At 37.2% G+C, this 17,494-nt stretch overlaps 1 protein-coding gene across 1 annotated transcript in view; it reads right to left on the reverse strand.

Annotated features, from left to right (window-relative positions):
• LOC125283367 (potassium/sodium hyperpolarization-activated cyclic nucleotide-gated channel 1-like) overlaps nucleotides 1-17,174 on the reverse strand; it is a 48,610-nt gene extending 31,436 nt beyond the window's left edge. Inside the window, exon 1 of the mRNA XM_057312389.1 lies at nucleotides 16,768-17,174. Within this exon, the coding sequence (XP_057168372.1) occupies nucleotides 16,768-17,174 (407 nt within the window). The remainder of the gene's footprint in view (nucleotides 1-16,767) is intronic.
• Between the last annotated feature and the right edge of the window lie 320 nt (nucleotides 17,175-17,494).

Here is a 17,494-nt window from a genome sequence, read left to right on the forward strand (position 1 = left end):
TTTTGGTATAATAGCTATATCTTTCTTCAATAATATCTGCAGCTAAAGTTTTACAGCTTCTTTCTATTTCCATACACCTCCCAATGCCTTCACTAAGAGTGCAGCTCTTCACTGCTATTTTCATTTGAATAGTCTGTTCTTTCTGGTATGTAAGCACTATCATTTAAAAGGATACAAAAAATAATAATAATGAAAGGAGATTATAAGTATTTTTAGGAAATAGAATTGTTTTCACTAGTTCTTATGTTTTCTGGAGTAGTAAACTTAAGTAGAGCCAAAAAAAAACAAAAAAACAAAGTCTTTATATTTTATTTCTGTCTTAGTTGCCTGCCTGGATAAGAACATTTCTATTCTCAAGATTTACCCTGAACTCTTTCTTGTCAAATACTTAGCTTTTTATAAAGAGAAATAAGCATTTGGAATAATGAGGTTTTTACACATAGAATTCAATCCAACATGGTGAACTGGAAGTGAACTTTCAGAAAAATGCAGTCAATACTTGGCTAATGGGCTACCATTTCCCACTCAAGACCATCACCTAAATAACTAAGATTCTTGTAGCCGGGAAAAGAATATATAAATTCTAACACATTTTTTAATCAAGTCAGAGAAAAAGACTGAGTCAACTGGGTCAGGATATGACTAAATTCCTCCGGGATAAGTGGTTAAGATCCTGGGCTTTGAGCCAGATCGCTGGGTTCAAACCCAAGCTTCTCTACTTAGAAGCTGTCTGACCACCTAACCACTCCATAATCTGGTTTTCTAGACTGTAATATGACACAAATAATACACGTTGTAGGGCTGCTCAAAGGATTCAGTACTATAATATAAATAAAGACACTTAAAACAGTGTCTGGTACATAGTTAGAATTTAGCAGATAATACTGCATTTTGACTCTGTAGAATAAATCACCGACTCTTGCTTGTCCCATGCATGACATTTCAACAATAATTCTTTCCCCCACTAAATTAATGTAAAACTAACTGTGATGAAAAAATGCTTAAAATGCTTGATTTACTGTGGACACTTAGTCAACATAGTAGCATGCTTTTCAAAGAAAACAGCGGACAGTACTTCCAGGCACACGGACTGCATATTTTGTGAACTTCATTCAAACTCAGATAAAGTAGAACCACTTCATGTCTAGTTATTGATAATAAAAGAATTTGAGGCTGTGGAGGTGATCACCTTGTTTAAAAACTTGATAAGAGAAATAAAAAATATAAAACCACAAAAATATATATATTTTAAAAATCACAGTTAGTGAAGTTATGTTTCTAGGAAGGAATTTTATTTTCAAACATCACTAGCTTTTCAATATTACCTCATGTGGTCATACTTCCTAGTTATTAAATGTTTACAGCAATGTGCTTGTGGTATCTGTCGCACTGATTTAAGAATACATTTTGGTCATTACTATCTCTCGCTGTTTGCCTGCAGTGAGCTCTCACATAATTAGGGCTGAATACACTGCACTTTTAAAATTAAACCAAGCCTCTGGGAAAGAATCATGGAAATAGATGGTTAAAGGACACCCAGGCAATTAACAAGCATGATAAAGTTAAAAATTGAAGATAGGAAAGTAGGTTAAGAGCTTTTCTCTCTCTTTCCAACATGATGTGTTGATACAGAAGGAATATACATTAGATTTATTTTCCACAGAGAAGAGATGTAGAGGCAGTCCACATTTTAGCCAGTAAGTAAATCCCTTTGCTATTTTCCAATGGATTTTTCTACCTTTTAAGCACACAATTCTGAAATAATTCTTGACTTGACTGACTTTCAAAACTAACCTGAAAACCCTTTATGCTTTCTAGAATCATAACACTGTAACAATAGACTAAAAAAGACTTAAAGGTTAAGTATCTGAGATAAGTTTACCCCAGCAATCACTTTTTTTACAAAAAAAAAAAAAAATACATGCAAAAGTACTGACTATCTGTGATGGTTTGCTTAATAAAACTCTCAGAAATAAATAGTGAAACATTATGAAATTTAGCTGATGATTAAATATTATAGAATCAATGTATCATTATTTTCTTTAGGGACATATAATTTTTGTACAATTTCCCTATTGGCACTCTTTCCCTCCATTAAAGTTAAATCCTTATGTGCCTGTCTTCTTTATGAGACAAAAAGCCTCTGACGGACTGTTACTGGTGGTTTCATTCTTTCTCACATCGAAAGCACCTAGTGTTCCCTGAAAACATAGTCAGCACTCAGCAAATATTTACTGAATGAGTGAATTCATCAGTATAATCCAATGTCTTTTAGATACACCACTATTATTTATTTGTACTTATGTATTAATCACCCAAGCGGATAACAAAAAGAAACTAAAAAGGGAATTTACTATTTGTTAAATATTGGCTAGGTGTCAAGCACCTTTCACATATTATCTTATTATCACAACATCCTCAAGGAGACAGTTAACATTTTCTCAAATTTTACAGACTAGCTTCAAAGAGATTGAACATCTCCTCAAATCAAGTTAAAAGAGTTAAGGTTCTGACTTTCCTGAGATCATGTTTGGGTCATGTTCCCACCATAAAGTTGCATTATCTTGTTTTGCCTTAGCATAATTAAGGTTTTGCTCCAAATACAAATCAGATCTGTGAGTAAAACAGAAATAAATAGTAATATTATACTTGTTTTTCATTACAGCCTGATCTTTCTTTTGGAAAATTAATATTGCTTCCCCTTTTTTCCTTACTTTTTATCGTAAAATAAACAGATACAGAAAACAGTGATTTATAATAAATCAAACATCCTTGAAACCACCACCCAGGGACAAGAACTAGAACTTTATCACCACCACCCCTAGGAAGCCCTGCCATGTGCACCACCCCAATCACAGCCCCCGAGCACCCTCCAAAATAACAGTTCTGCTGACTTTCACAGTAGCTGCTTCCTTGAAGTTCTTTATATAGTTTCATCACAATTATGCATCCCTAAATTGCACAGTTTGATCTGCCTCAAACTTCCACTTTCAGAGTGTCTCTTAATTTACAAATTCCCCTCCATCCCATTCTTTTCCTTACTTATTACTGCTGAGGAGCCTGGGTGGCAGGCCCAGCAATTCTCCAACTCCAGATTTTGCTGATTACGTGCTCAAGGTTCAAGTTCAGCATGTTCCTCAGCCCTCCGTATTTGCTGAAGTGTGGCACCTGGATCCAGAGGCCAGATGAGACTCAGATTCCATTCCCTTGGCAAAGCTACAGGTGGTGTGTGTTCTTTAATCAAGAAAATGCAATATCTGGTTTTGCTCCTTCTTGTTATTAGTGGCCATTGATGCTCAACATCTAGATGGGTTAATTGAATTGTGGTGGTAAAAGGGTGATTTTCTAATAATACCATTATTCCTTTTCATGTATTAACTTTAACAATTTTATAAAGACACTCTTTTCCTCTTCTACTATTTGGTTACACATTGGTTCAGATAATATAGGCAAAGCAGGGTAGATGCTTGGTTTGTTTCTTTTATCTACCCAAGTTTCAAGGTAAGGAATTGAGTCCTCCTTAGTTTCAGAGGTTAACCACTTTTTGAATCATTATGAACTCAAATTCAAACATCTGCTGAGTTTGACTTTGTTGAAATTCTCATCCTTTTTGAAACTCATCTTGGCTTCTTCAAGTTGGCTCCTGATTCTTTTTTATATTACCCTGGTAATCTTTGATAATTTCCTTACTATCTGGAATGTCAAGTTGTTTCAGGACCTTAATATGTACTTCCAGCCCCAGACTTGGGATCAGCCATTTCTCCTCTTGAAATTACTGCAGACCTCTTGCTCTTGGATTGTGCCAATCTCATCCCAGTTTTGGTTGCTTCTCCAGCATATACGTGTTGGTTATGTGGGAGGTCTGCCTATTCTCTATCAGATAACCTTGATTCTCATTATTTCCTTCCTTCAACCTACATGGAGGTTCAGAAAACACAGGGCTTGCAGTGGGTACAGGTTTGTCCCAATTTATTTATCTTTTAGGTTCATGGGATAGTTTTGCTATAAATGTCATCCATGTGTTTTGGTTCTGCTATCAATCTGCTCTATTTTTTATGTGCAAAAACTAAGCTACAACTGTCTTCTAAGACTCAAGTTACCTTTCCTTTTAAAAATTATGTCAACTTCAATTTTCTTGTACCAAGAGCTATGATATCCTTTCCACTAACATTATACAAGGATCAATTTAATAGTGCTTATTCTGAAAAATTTTGATTGTTTTTTTTTTCTTTTAAGTTTGGTGAACACAATAAAAGAACCTACTTACCACAGAGTCGAAGTTCAAAATAATCTTCTTTCAAAACACTGAATCAATATTTTATTAATTATACCTATAGAGACAGCGTTAATTTCCAATCCCTGCACAATAGGGCTTGAAATGTGCACTGTTATACCAAGGCAACACAATTTGACAAAAGAAAAAAAAAAAAACCATGATACATATACAAAAAAGTAATGTTATTCTTTCTTAATGTCATTGCCCAAAGAGATACATTTTCAGTTCTATTTTGATGAAGATAGCATTGATTCCAAAGGCAATGACATTTAAATAGCATTTATGCGGCTGTGAAACAAGAGTCATCCCAAGATAATCACAACATATATTCTCAAATTTTTTTTAAAACTACATAAAAACAAGCATTACAGTAAACTGAATTAATATAAGTATGTATGCGTATTATTTTAAATAGCTTCAAACTTTATTTCTCAATACATATTTCTGTGTGTTAGGTTAGGCTACCTGTACTAAATTAAAATATGACATTTTTGTAGGAAATACAGGGGAAAAGACCATCTGGTTGTTGAAAATTGTGTATAAAAACCAAGACTGAACATAATGTTGCTAAAATTTCTTCATTCACTCATATTTACTGAGTGCCTACTTTATGCCATGCATGGAGCTAGGCTTGGGAATACAGTCCTTTATACAGGGGTTATAGTTAAGCCCCTAAGTGAAGCTTAAATTATAGATAAGGAAAGATCAAAATCAAATGAGATAAACAAAACATTTCATATAACATAATAAATTGTGATAAGTTCTATGAAGAAAAGGCAGGGCAGAGATAAGGAGAATAACTGATAAGCAGGGTTTTGGACAAGGTTGAAATTTTACTCAGGTTATATTTGTTTATATCCTTCCACTGTTATGAAAAATATTATAGGGATCATCTTTGTATCCATGTATTTGTGAACATGTCATATTTTTTCTGTAAAATAATTTACTAGCTTATACATTTTCAAGAACTTTTTATAAGGGTCAGGGCTGCCTGGGTGGCTCAGTTGTTAAGTGTCTGCCTTCGGCCCAGGGCATGATCCCAAGGGTCCTAGGATCAAGCCCTGCATCAGACTCCCTGCTCCACTGGGAAGCCTGCTTCTTTCTCTCCCATTCCCCTGCTTGCGTTCCCTCTCTTGCTGGCTGTCTCTCTCTGTCAAATAAATAAATAAATAATTTTTTAAAAAAGAACTTTTTATAAGGGTCAAATAGACCTTCAGAAAGGTTGCAACACTTTACACAGTCTATAGAGTACTGTATTGGAAAGCTGTGCCCCATGGCAACAGTATTAAGTAATTAATATTTTTCTAGGAACTCTGATTTCAGTTGTTTTTACCTTTTATAAATTTAAACTTATTTGTACTCAATTTTACTGCAAACTGATGAGAATGGATTTTAGTCAACTATTTTAGTTGATTAATACTACTTTTTGTATAATTTATCTTTTATATATCGATTTTTTTAAAAGATTTTATTTATTTATTTGAGAGAGAGAGACAGCCAGCGAGAGAGGGAACACAAGCAGGGGAAGTGGGAGAGGAAGAAGCAGGCTCCCAGCGGAAAAGCCTGACGTGGGGCTCGATCCCAGAACTCTGGGATCACGCCCTGAGCCGAAGGCAGACACTTAACGACTGAGCCACCCAGGAGCCCCTCTTTTATATACTGATTTGAATTTTTTCAAGTTTTTTCAAATTTCAAATGTGGGTATAGAGTTTATATTTTTGGCTTTTGTAGTCAGTGATTCTTTTTCTATTATATATCCTCAATCGTGGTTGTTAATATGTAGGAAAGTTACTGGTATATTTTAACATATTTATCTTATAATCAGCCATCCTACTGAACTTTGCAGTTAATTTGATCATTTATCAGTTGGTTCAATCAGCTTTTTAAAGCAGGTAAATATCTGCAAAAAACAATTCAGTGTCTTCTCATCCCAAATATGTTCCTCTAGCAATAACTTTGTGCCGTATTGCACCACCTAACCCATCAAGAATAAATCTCTATTCAATCCCTGCTGATCAAGTATCTAGCATTAGAACTAAACTTCTCTGTTGACAGGGAATTCTCTCCCTCTCAAGACAAGTCTTTCTAGCTACAGTTCTAATTCTTAAGTGGTTCGTCCAAACAAATCTCTGCCTCCAGGTATCTTCCACCCATTGCTTTTAGTATCATATTTCCGTGTAAAAATTTTAGACAGTTCAGGAAGTCTTAACCTGGAATCCAACAATCAATGTGCTTGAAGGGAACCACAAACCTCTTGAAATCACAGACAAAATTTTGTGAATATATGCACTTTTCCAAGATAGAGGATCTGCAGCTTTCATTTGATTCTTAAAGTATCCAATGAGCCTGACAGCCTAAGAGTCACTAAATGGACAGGCATGAATGGTTAGTATAATCGATAACTACAGCTAATAAAATTCTTGGGTTATCTATATTATTCAATACATGTACCACCATACCTAGGTGGTGTCGGCATATATCTCTGCTGTTTTGTATATTAAAAAAATATATCTGAATCCCAGACAATATATCTGTCTCTAATCTTCAACCTAATTCATTTACATGATGATTCAAAACAAATACCAAATTTATGGCTCAGAACAAAGAACCTTTTTAAAAATAATTAAATAATGAATAATTCTTCTATAGAAAAAATAAGGAATACTATTTTCCCTATCAGTACCACTAACATAACATTCAGTATTCATTTTTTTCAGCCTCTGCTCACATCTCTCAAGCAACAAAGACTGTATAATTTTCAATAAGGTATATTCTCTTTAAAAAATAACAAGGCTAACACATTCTGCAAGGGTAATAAGTGACATCTGCTATAAAATGATGTTAAAAAAGATTAAAAAGTCATTCCTTTAAATTTACAATCTAAATAACCATTTTTCACAGGCTATTAAATTTGACAATAAAAAAATGAAAGAATTTAGCAAGTTATGAATCATCTTATTTGGCTCATATATAACATTTAACTGATTTGAAATAAGATCCCAAATGGTTTACTATGCCACTTTCTGATGAAAATAAAGATTAACAGGAAGGAGTACATGCAACTCAATGCCATTAGAATTTTCCCTAAAAGCTATTCTAGATGTTCAACACTGTAGCATTCCATATCAACTTAGAAGATAGTTATGGTAATATCCGGAAAATTCTGCAGATAGAGGATGCATTAGAAGTTTTCCAATGCTAACTGCCTCATGAGTAAAGCTATTTCACATAGCACACACAAAAACTGCCATTGTCCATCAGGGCTTCTTAGATAAAGAAACAGAACAGCCTAACACTCACATGGCCCTGCCTTCACAGGCACATTTGCTTTAAAGAATTCTGAAGATTGTGAAGTATGTACGAAGAGAGTATTTTCTTTTCTCAAATAGTTCATACTCCTTCATTCTATTGCAATTTTAATTTCATAATGATAGCTAACACATAGCATTAAGTGCAGTACCTAATTTCTAAGCACTACATATTCAGACACTATAAAAATATTTATAATATTAACATACAATATGTATCACTCCAATAACCTGATAAGATACATACATGATCTACCTCATTTTATAATTGAGGAAACCAAAGCCCAGAATTTTGTAGACCATTATATTATCATTTAGCTTACAGTATTTTTCCCACTTCTTGATAGGTAAATTTCTCTTTGAAAAGTTTTAGTATTTTTTCCTGACTCAATTGTGTTCTGAAGCTTCTGTGTGATAATGACCCTTGGTGGGGTCTTTTCCTTTCATGATGGTGGGCACTCTGTGTGTTTCTCAGAAAAAAACATTTCACTTCCTGCTATCTGGAAAATTCTGTTTAAAATGTCTTTAATTCCATATGTCCATTTTCACACTTTGTTCTCATTCTGAAACTCTTTTTATAGATTTTGACCTTATGAATTATCCTTTATTTTGTCTATATTTTCTATTCTCTTTTTTTTCTTTTTGCCCTAATTCTGAGAGGTTTCCTAGACTTTACGTGCCAACTTATTACACATGATCTTTTTTTTTTTTTTTTTAACTTCCTGGGAACTCTTTTCCTAGCATATTGTTCTTATTGTATACATAAAGTATCTTCCTGAAGATATAATTTACAGAGAATTTTTAAATAACATTGTAATTTCCCTTAACCCCAAATGCCTCACTGTTCTCTGGACTTCCTTTTGCTGTTTGATTTAGTCTTTCTCTCTGATGATGGAAACTTTTCTCAAAAGACTCATAATCTTTTGCTTACAGATCATATTAGATGATAGAATAACAAAATGTAATTACAGTCTCTATGTACACATGTAAGGCTTTTTGCAAAGTCATTAGATAATGAATAAGAATTTGTAGGCTTTGAAATGTCTCCCATTGGATGTATTTTTCTCCAGTTTCCTGCTTGGGGAAAATTGACCTGGCTCCAAGCATTCTAATGTTAAGACTGAGAGTTCTGTATTCACTACAAAGACCCTTATTTAATCCTCCTGGTTTCAGCCTGGCTTTCCTGGAAACTGTTTCTTAACCAGTACCTCACGTCCTAAACACTTCTGGGGTTCCATGGTGAAGGACTGTGGAAGTAAAATATAATTTCTCCACTAGCCTTCTATTTCCCAAAATGTTTTTGAGTCTCTTTTTCCTCTGCTTTCTCCTCTTTCTTCTGTTTACCTCTGTATCTGTGTGTTTTCTCAAATTATTTTGGAATGGTTTCAAGAGGTAGGAAGAATAATTAGTAGGTTTAATCCATGATGTTTCCCTGCAGCTTAGAATTATTTATACTAATAGCCTTGTTTCCTTTTAGGTAAAAGAGTTGGAGTGACAGAATTAAGATTCAGAAGAGCTGAATTCCTGGCCCAGTTCTTAGGATCTATCTATGTCACCATGTTCATGCTGCTTAACCTCCGCAGTTTCATTTAGTCATCTGTACTGGGCAGAGAGACGTAATAGTTGTTACACATCCTTGCAGGTGGCAGCGTGGGGAGTGGATGCTAGGTATTGCTATAGGGAAAGAAAGAGCTTGCTTTATCTGGATTTACTAACTCCAAGAGTACATGTATGCACACTCTGGTTGCAGACTAATTCTTCACCCAGTTATTCAATAATATTTGTTAAAAGTCTGTTACGTTGACCCAGCAATTTCAATTCTAAGAGAAATGAAAATATATCTCTGCACAAGAAATTGTACAAGAATGTTTATATCAGCAGTATTTAATAACCAAAAGGTAGAAACAACGCAGATGTGCATCAACTGATGAATGGATAAACAAAATTTGGTATATCCATATGACAGAAAAATATTCAGCAAAAAAAGAAATAAAGTACTGAAACATGCTACAAAACATGGATGAAACTTGAAAATATGCTAAGTGAAAGAAGCCAATAACAAAAGACTACACGTCACTCCACTGAAATGAAACGTCCAGAAGAAAAAAAAAAAACTCTAGAGGCAGAAAGTAGACTGGTGGTTGCTTAGAGCTATGGGGAGAGAAGGCAAGGGGAAATAGAAATGAGTGCTAATGGGTATAGGTTCCTACCTGGATAAAATTTTCTAAAATTGATTTGGGTAATGGTTGTACAATTCTGTGAACATACTAAAAAAAAATTCAATCATATACCTTAAATGAGAATTGTATTATATCTTAATTATATCTCAAAAAAGCTGTTAAAAAATAATGCATCTGAGAAAATTTAGGCAGGAAAAAAATCTCTTATGTGCCCTTTTAAGGCATTAGGAATACAAAATTGAATAATATTGAAGACATCATGGAACTTAAATTCTAGCGAAGGGACATACATATAATTATAAATTTCAAGGAAATGAGAGACTCAGAAAACTAAATAGGGGGTAAAGGTTGAGGGTGATCACAAAGATTAAACCGAAAGCTAAATGACAAGAGAAACTAACTGTGACGCAAAATGACAAACAGTGAAAGGAGAATCTAGGCAGTGAGGTTAAGTGTCACATCAAAATCTCTGGAACAGGAGAGAACTCAGCTTACTGCAGGAGCTGAAAATTTACCAAAGTGGCTAGAAAACAGTGAAGGAGTAAGTTGTGGGTGATGAGGTTACACAGACAAATTGAAATCGTACAAGATCTTGTACCTCATCTTGTAGCTCAAATGTACTTTAAAAGTAATGGGAAGCCTCTGAAGAGTTTTAAGCAGCATGATATTATTAGACATTAAATAATATTTGTTTTTAGGATCACTCTTCAAACTCTATGATGAGTAGAATATAGTTTTGACTTTCTGTCCTAAAACTGCTTAAGCACATCTAAACAGAAATATCAACCACACTGGTAAACCTACATCACTCATAATTTTAAAAAGTGTCTCAACTGGTGGCAGTATTAAATCGGTAAAGTCGATATGGATAGAATCTGTAAAATGTTCACGGTCAGTGATTCCATTCCCTGAACTCTGCCCAAAATATAATGAAGAGTAACACACAAAGATGTTCACTGCAGCGCTATTTAACATGAATGTACAAAACTTGTAAATAGTTGCTAATTCTGTATGTGTGTAATTAGCCTTATAATTTAGCATTATAGCTAATGTCTTAAAAATAAAAACTGGTCTGTGTAAACAAGATAGTTCAATTGTAAACCCAGGACACATATAATTCTGCTATTTTACTTTGAGTGATCAGTTATTAGGTGAAATGGTTCAAGACTATTATGGGGAAATTAACTAATAAACTTGAAAATGGTCATCACATCAATTTTTGTCATTCACACTTCGGTGAAATGTATCAGATAAACGTTCAACTCAAAAATAATCAATGTCATCTGAACGGCTCAGTTGGTTAAGCGTCTGCCTTAGCTCCCGTAATGAGTCCTGGGATTGAGACTCCTGTCAGGCTCCCTGCTCAGCAGGGAGTCCCCTTCTCCCTTTGCCTCTCCCCCTGCTCATGTTCTCTCTCTCTCAAATAAATAAAATCTTTTTAAAAAATCAATGTCAATATATATGCTTATGTGCACATAGTCATATACAGATGTCCCTTGAATAGTTTCTAGCCACATGCACAACACAAACACACACAGCACAGATTTAATAGAACCGGGAGGGTTTATTTTGCAAAAACATAGATAATTCCAGGATGTACCAGGAAGCATCACCATATTCCGTTGACTTTTTTTCTGGAAAAATAATGGTAAGTTGTATATCAAGATGCTTTCACAAAGAAAATGAGTTGTAGAAAAAAAGTACTCAGCGCAAGTGAAAATAGTCTTTTCCTAGTGTATGCAGATTTTTTTCTTCATTACCACCACCTCTGCTGCTAAAATATATAGTGTCAGCTTAATTCGTAGTTTGTTACTTCTTCATAGAAAATGATAAAATGTAAATTTGTCACAGACCCGAAAAACATTCAGTACTTTTCATGTAGGGCTACGGTCTACCATAATTTGCATTGTAATTACAAGAAACTATATTTGAAAGTCCTCATCCTTAGCTCAATTTTTGTTTCTAAGTAATGAAGTAAATTATTTTCTAAATAAAATTATTACACTTAGAATGGCAAAATGCTCACAAAAGCATCACATCAGATATACTTTCCTTGCCCCTACTCAGTTTGGGATATAAGTTCAGTAAGCGGAATGATGCAGAATTACAAATACTACTTAAGTTGCTTTTTGGTGTTGGTGTTGTTTCGGTGTGTGGTTTTTGACCAAGTAGATATAGTTTATTTAGATTTTGTTAAATGAGTTCTTGCTAATAAGTAATATATTGTTCCAATGCATTTAAAATTCTTGCATTACTCATCAACATCCAAGTTCATAAATGTAAGTCCACATAATTAAATGGGAATTGGTGACAACGCATCTGCCCAAAGACTATCAATTTATACCAAGTCCCCAAAAGTAGGTTTAAAGGGAAAGTTGCTCAGAAAAAAATGCAAAACTTCTCGTAACATTTTAGTAGTATAATATCACTGTCATATCTATCAAATGCAACAAAATAGACGTTAAATAAAACTCAGCTTTGTAACTTACATGTATACTAAGAAAAAGTAATGGACAAAATTCATACTTCCAAATCTTACAAATAATTTCACTTTAATTGGGCCTAGAGCCACTAAGAAAAAACTTAATTGAATTTATAAGATATAAAAAGGTTCACCTAACAGAGAAAATAAATAAATTCTTAAGGTTAATTTTGGCTGCGTTGATATGGAAAGCAAATAAGAGAAGCATTGTTGGGAGAGTACAGACTGCATTCAGCACAAAGATAACATAACAGTAGGCTAATTAGTCCTTAAAGCCCGGAAGGTTGAATTGTTTTTTAGTGACAAGCTCCTGGCAACAAAGGTTTCTCTCTGACTTTACTGTGTGATATAGGTGAAGCCTCCCTTCACTAATGAGCACATCAGTGACCTCTGACATCACTACTATTGTGGCTGCAACACAGGCAGAGATGCAAGGCCAGAAATGGCAACATCTTTAGGAAGTGACTCCAGTCTCTAGAGTCCTTGTGTACTTACGACACAATAAACTCTTCGTACAGTTGTTCGCACTAATTGATGAGAAGCAGAAGAAATAATAAGTCAAGATATAAAATCTCCTCCCTTAACTAGAGGCAAGATGTTGGCTGACAATATACATGAAACAGGAGCTTTATCTGTAAGAGCCCTTATATAAGTGTGATTCAGAAAAATAATGTCAGAATCCCTGAAATGGCAAATAGTCTGGTGATAAATTCTTTCAAGGTAAATTACACAATAATAAAAACCACCTGCAAAAGTACTCTACTCTTCCAATCCATCTGAATGATTGTATCATAACTACAGATCAGCTATGAAAGCACAATGCTACACCAGTGTCAATTTTTTATTAAATAAATAAAAAGTAAATTTTAGCTAATAAATATATAACCACTGTTGGTGATCTCAAAAAAATCACATTTAATCTCCTAATTAGATACCTGTTTTTGTGTATGTTGCGCACATGAAACTCAATAAGACTGAGACCACATCCTCGCTACACAAAGATGAGTGTAATTTTACTTTTTAAGTAACTATATTTTCCCTGGTTTGGGGGATTACATACCATGATATGAACAAAAACATAAGATTTTCTTTACTAAACTCTCTAGTTTCCACTCAATTATTTCTAAAAAAACAAATCAAAACCAAGTCTTAGGAGACTAAAATCAAAGGCTATGCTCCTTCGGGAGGCTCTAGGGGAGAATCCACTCCTTGCCTTTTCCAGCTTTCAGACACTGAATGCCTTCCTTGGCTCCTGGGACATCACTGTGATCTCTGCTTCCATCATCACATTTCCCTTTCTGCCACCCAGTTATTTCTAACAGTATTGGGAGTATATGATATTTGACTCTTCTTTAGTCCCTGAAAGTTTCTAACATCATCCTCTCCTGAGAAAGAAGGGGAATACAGAGCCTCTGACCTACTGAAACCGGAGGTAGGAGAAAACTACCTGCCAGACACAGCAATAGCTCTCTTGGGCCTGCGGGTGAGAGAAGCACCTAGCTAGCTCTGTGGGAGTCTCAGTGGGAGCACAGCCCCGCCACGAGAGGGAAGTGAAAAGGGACTTGCCTCGGAAGTCATCCTGAACACAGATACTAGATCGTCAGCACAGTGTTAAAGTCCTGACGTGCCCTAGAGTAGCAGGCTCACACTACACGCAGCAGTACGGGGCTGACCAAAGCACAGAATGAGTAAACTTCCTTGGCCATGCAAAAGCTTAAGAAAGTATCAAGTTTAAAAAAAAAAAAAAAGTCTTTATTTCCAGTATCTCCCCATCCCTCCATGGAAATTTATTCTTGAGTGTCACTTTCTCAGTGGCTAAATTATTACTGAACATAAGTTTGGCATTGTAGGAATCATAGCAAAACTCTGCCCTTAAAGTGTCTTCTTCAGGAAGGAGCCTGAGGTGAAAAGATCATAATCATAACATTTCTATTATGTTAGAGATAATTCCCATATTGCTTTTTCTTTAGGAAAAAAGTACTGCCAGAATTTTGTCTCTCTTATTTCTGCTTTTGTCATTACATTATCCTGACATGTTACAAGTTTTGAGAAATCTTCTATTGGTATTGAGAGCATATAAAAATATTAATGAAATAATAAAAAGATTTAAATGCCTTAACATATGCAAATAAGTTATGTACATGATTACTTCCTTAGTTTTTTGTTTTAGAAAACTGGTATATATTGTAATTACGAGTTTTAAAGTCTTTTTTCAGATACCTTCCAGTTAAAAACCTAAACCTAGTAATTGTTTAATTTATATCTGTCATTTCCTTTCTCCAGTTATGCAAGAGAAAATCAAATATTGCAAACTACTCCACACTGGAGTTTGTTTAAAGTATTACCTCACTTTTTAATCATTTATCATTTCTTTGAAATGTATGATAAAAAGAAACCATCATCTGATTTCAATTTATTTCTTATTTAGTAACATTTTTTGTTCTTTTTAAAATATATTTTGTCTCAGATGACTCACTTGAGAAAATGTGGAGAATCTTTAATTTTATGAATTTCACTCATTCAAATGATACTGGCGCATCATTCCAATTCCTGAAAGGTGGCCCTATGATTTTATACAGTAGGTGGTAAAAGTTTAATTATTTAATATGTGCCACCATTTTGAAAAGTATACTCTCTTTTCACATTATTCAAGAAATAAAAGTATCCTAAGTAATCAAGAGTGATCATTTAATTAAGGTAAAATTAAATAAACAAAATGTAGCATTTTATTTGCATGTGAATAGTGAACCAAATATATTTCTGGAAACACCATGCTTACTTTTATTATTAAGACTAAAGGCTGTTTCCACGTAAACTTTTTTCATGATAAAAAGGTAATAGGTTGCAACATATTTCCACTGAGAATTGAGGGAGAAATAATATTCTACATTTGATTTTAACCTTTAAAATTCTAAAGAACATGACAATCTAATACACCTTAATACAAGGTCATTTATAAGTTTGCTTCCGTAAGTATCTTCCCAATGAAGGAAACGTAGTTGATTATTTAGTAGATCCTCTTAATGTAAACATTCTTTCAGTCCAACTTTTAATTTGCCATAGGCTATAGATGTCATTAGATTTCATAAGTCCTCCTTTGGACTTTGTTACATGTTTCTGCAAATAAGACCTTAAAATGATACACTTCCTAAATTCCATTCACTCTGTGCTTAAATAATAGAGGCTACTGATTTGAGACAACATATAAATTTCAAAGAAGGTGAAGACAGTCGACTCCAAGGCTTTGTGAGGCAGGAGCTTGGGTTTTCCACAGCTAACGTCATTCAGAACTGTGGACAGCTCCTATTAAGGCATGGAGTTGATGGCAATCTCCCTTAAACACAACTCAAAGTAATGCTGCTTTCTATTGCAATATTTGTTTGCTGTTTAATAGACGCCTATTAAAACTGCATAGTTTGCACACATACTCCTTCCACTGATTGCTTTTCGAAAGAGTTCAGTTAAATAATAAATAAATAATATATGCCACCCTGAGTTTTATAATTTTAAATGGATAGCCCAACCTTATTCAGGAGCTGCAGGGTGTGCGCACTAATAAGAGGATCTACTTCACGACCTTCGTTTGATAATCTCTAAACACGCTTATAACCAAAAGAATACTTGGGCGACAAATAAGATGGGGAAACGTCTTAATTTTAATTCTCGGAAGCAGTTTCCCTGACAGCTGACAGTTCTCTGCCCTTGTTCCCGAGCTGGGAAACAGGAAAAGAGATTTCTGAAACAGACTTGTAGTCAAGGTCAAGAAAGGGTGTCTCGGTTTCAGGAAGGGGGCTCTGGAAACGCCCCCTGCCTCTGTTTCGGGAACTCGAAGCTTCCTGCCACGCTGCTGCCCAACCTGGCAGCGCCTGCTCCACTGATACCTCAAGTCAGGGACTATCCAAGCGCAAATTGCCCTTCCTCAGCCTGCCAGCCACTATTCTCAAGAAATGCACTGAGGATGCCCAGTGCCTATAAGCAGATGAAAAACAGATTAACATTCCCCAGGGGCCAGAGCGGCTGGAACAGCTAGGACCTGCGAGTCACTGTCTCTGCTTGCCCCATCCTCTCCTCCAGCCCAGGAGCGCCTTTTTTCCCCTTCTGAGGGACCCACTTCTGGGGGAGCAGCGCGAGGAAGGGAGTCACCCCAAACACGACTTTCTGGCCGCTTCCTTACACTCTCATCTCCGAAGTAAAAGTTTTTCTGGCACAACTTAGCATCCTCCCATCTGGGGGTCACCGTAGACTTCTTCCCCGATGTGTCCCCAAAGTTCACGAGGCAAAGGAGTCGAGCCTCACTGGCATTCCCGGGCAACAGGAGCTCCTCATCCCACCCCCTCCTTGGCGGAAACTAGTTGAAGAGTGGAGCCAGATCAGCCCGAGTGAAACACGCCGGCAGCGCCACCCCCCGCCCTCCCGGCAACCCCTCCCTCCGAGTCCCCGGGCGCCCCCTCCCAGGCGCCGGGAAGCGAGTTGGAGGGTGCGCCCGGAAGGGAGGGTGGGGCGGCGACTGGGAGTCCTCACCTGAAATCGCTGTAAGGGTGGATAATCCAGAAGCCTGCAGTTTTAACCCTTTCCTGCTCCTTCTCCACCGCCTTCTGGCTCCCAAACATGCGAAGGGAGAATTTGTTGACCCCGGGCTGCAGCATGGAGGTGAACTGCCTCTGCATGAAGCCGTACTGCCGCCGGGGGCCCTCGGCGTCCTCGAAGCCCCCGGCCGAGTCCTCGCCGCCGCCGCCGCCGCCGTCCACCTTGAAGCACACCGAGTTGCCGTGCTCCTTCGCGCCGGCCCCGCCGCCCCCCGGCGGGGTGCCCAGGCGCTTCTCGGCCGCGGCCGACCCCGCGCCCGTCCCGGGCGCCTTGGCGGGGAAGACGCTGTTGCCATCGTCCCGGCTGTTGGACGAGGAGTTGGGCTTGCCGCCTCCTTCCATGCCCGGGGGACGCGGCCGGCGACGGCGCGGGCTCCAGACTCGCCGGCCGCCCGGCGCCGGGGACACGAAGCTGAGGGGGCAGGGGCCCGAGCTGGCTGCCGGCGAGCCCGGCTGCCCGTCGCGGCGGCGGCGGCGGCGGCGGCGACTTCTGCTTCCCGCCCGCGCCGCCGCTCCCTGCGCGCCTCGCTCCCGCCGCCGCCGCTGCCCTCAGTGCCTGCGCTCCGGGCTCCGCCGCGGCTGGTGCTGAGGCTGAGGCTGCCCGAGCGAGGCGAGGCTTCGCTCAGCCCTCGCGCGCCAGCTCCTCCCCTCGGCTGCCCTCT

The sequence above is a fragment of the Ursus arctos genome, unplaced genomic scaffold (genome assembly GCF_023065955.2).
Source record: "Ursus arctos isolate Adak ecotype North America unplaced genomic scaffold, UrsArc2.0 scaffold_15, whole genome shotgun sequence".
Classification (NCBI taxonomy): Eukaryota; Metazoa; Chordata; class Mammalia; order Carnivora; family Ursidae; genus Ursus; species Ursus arctos.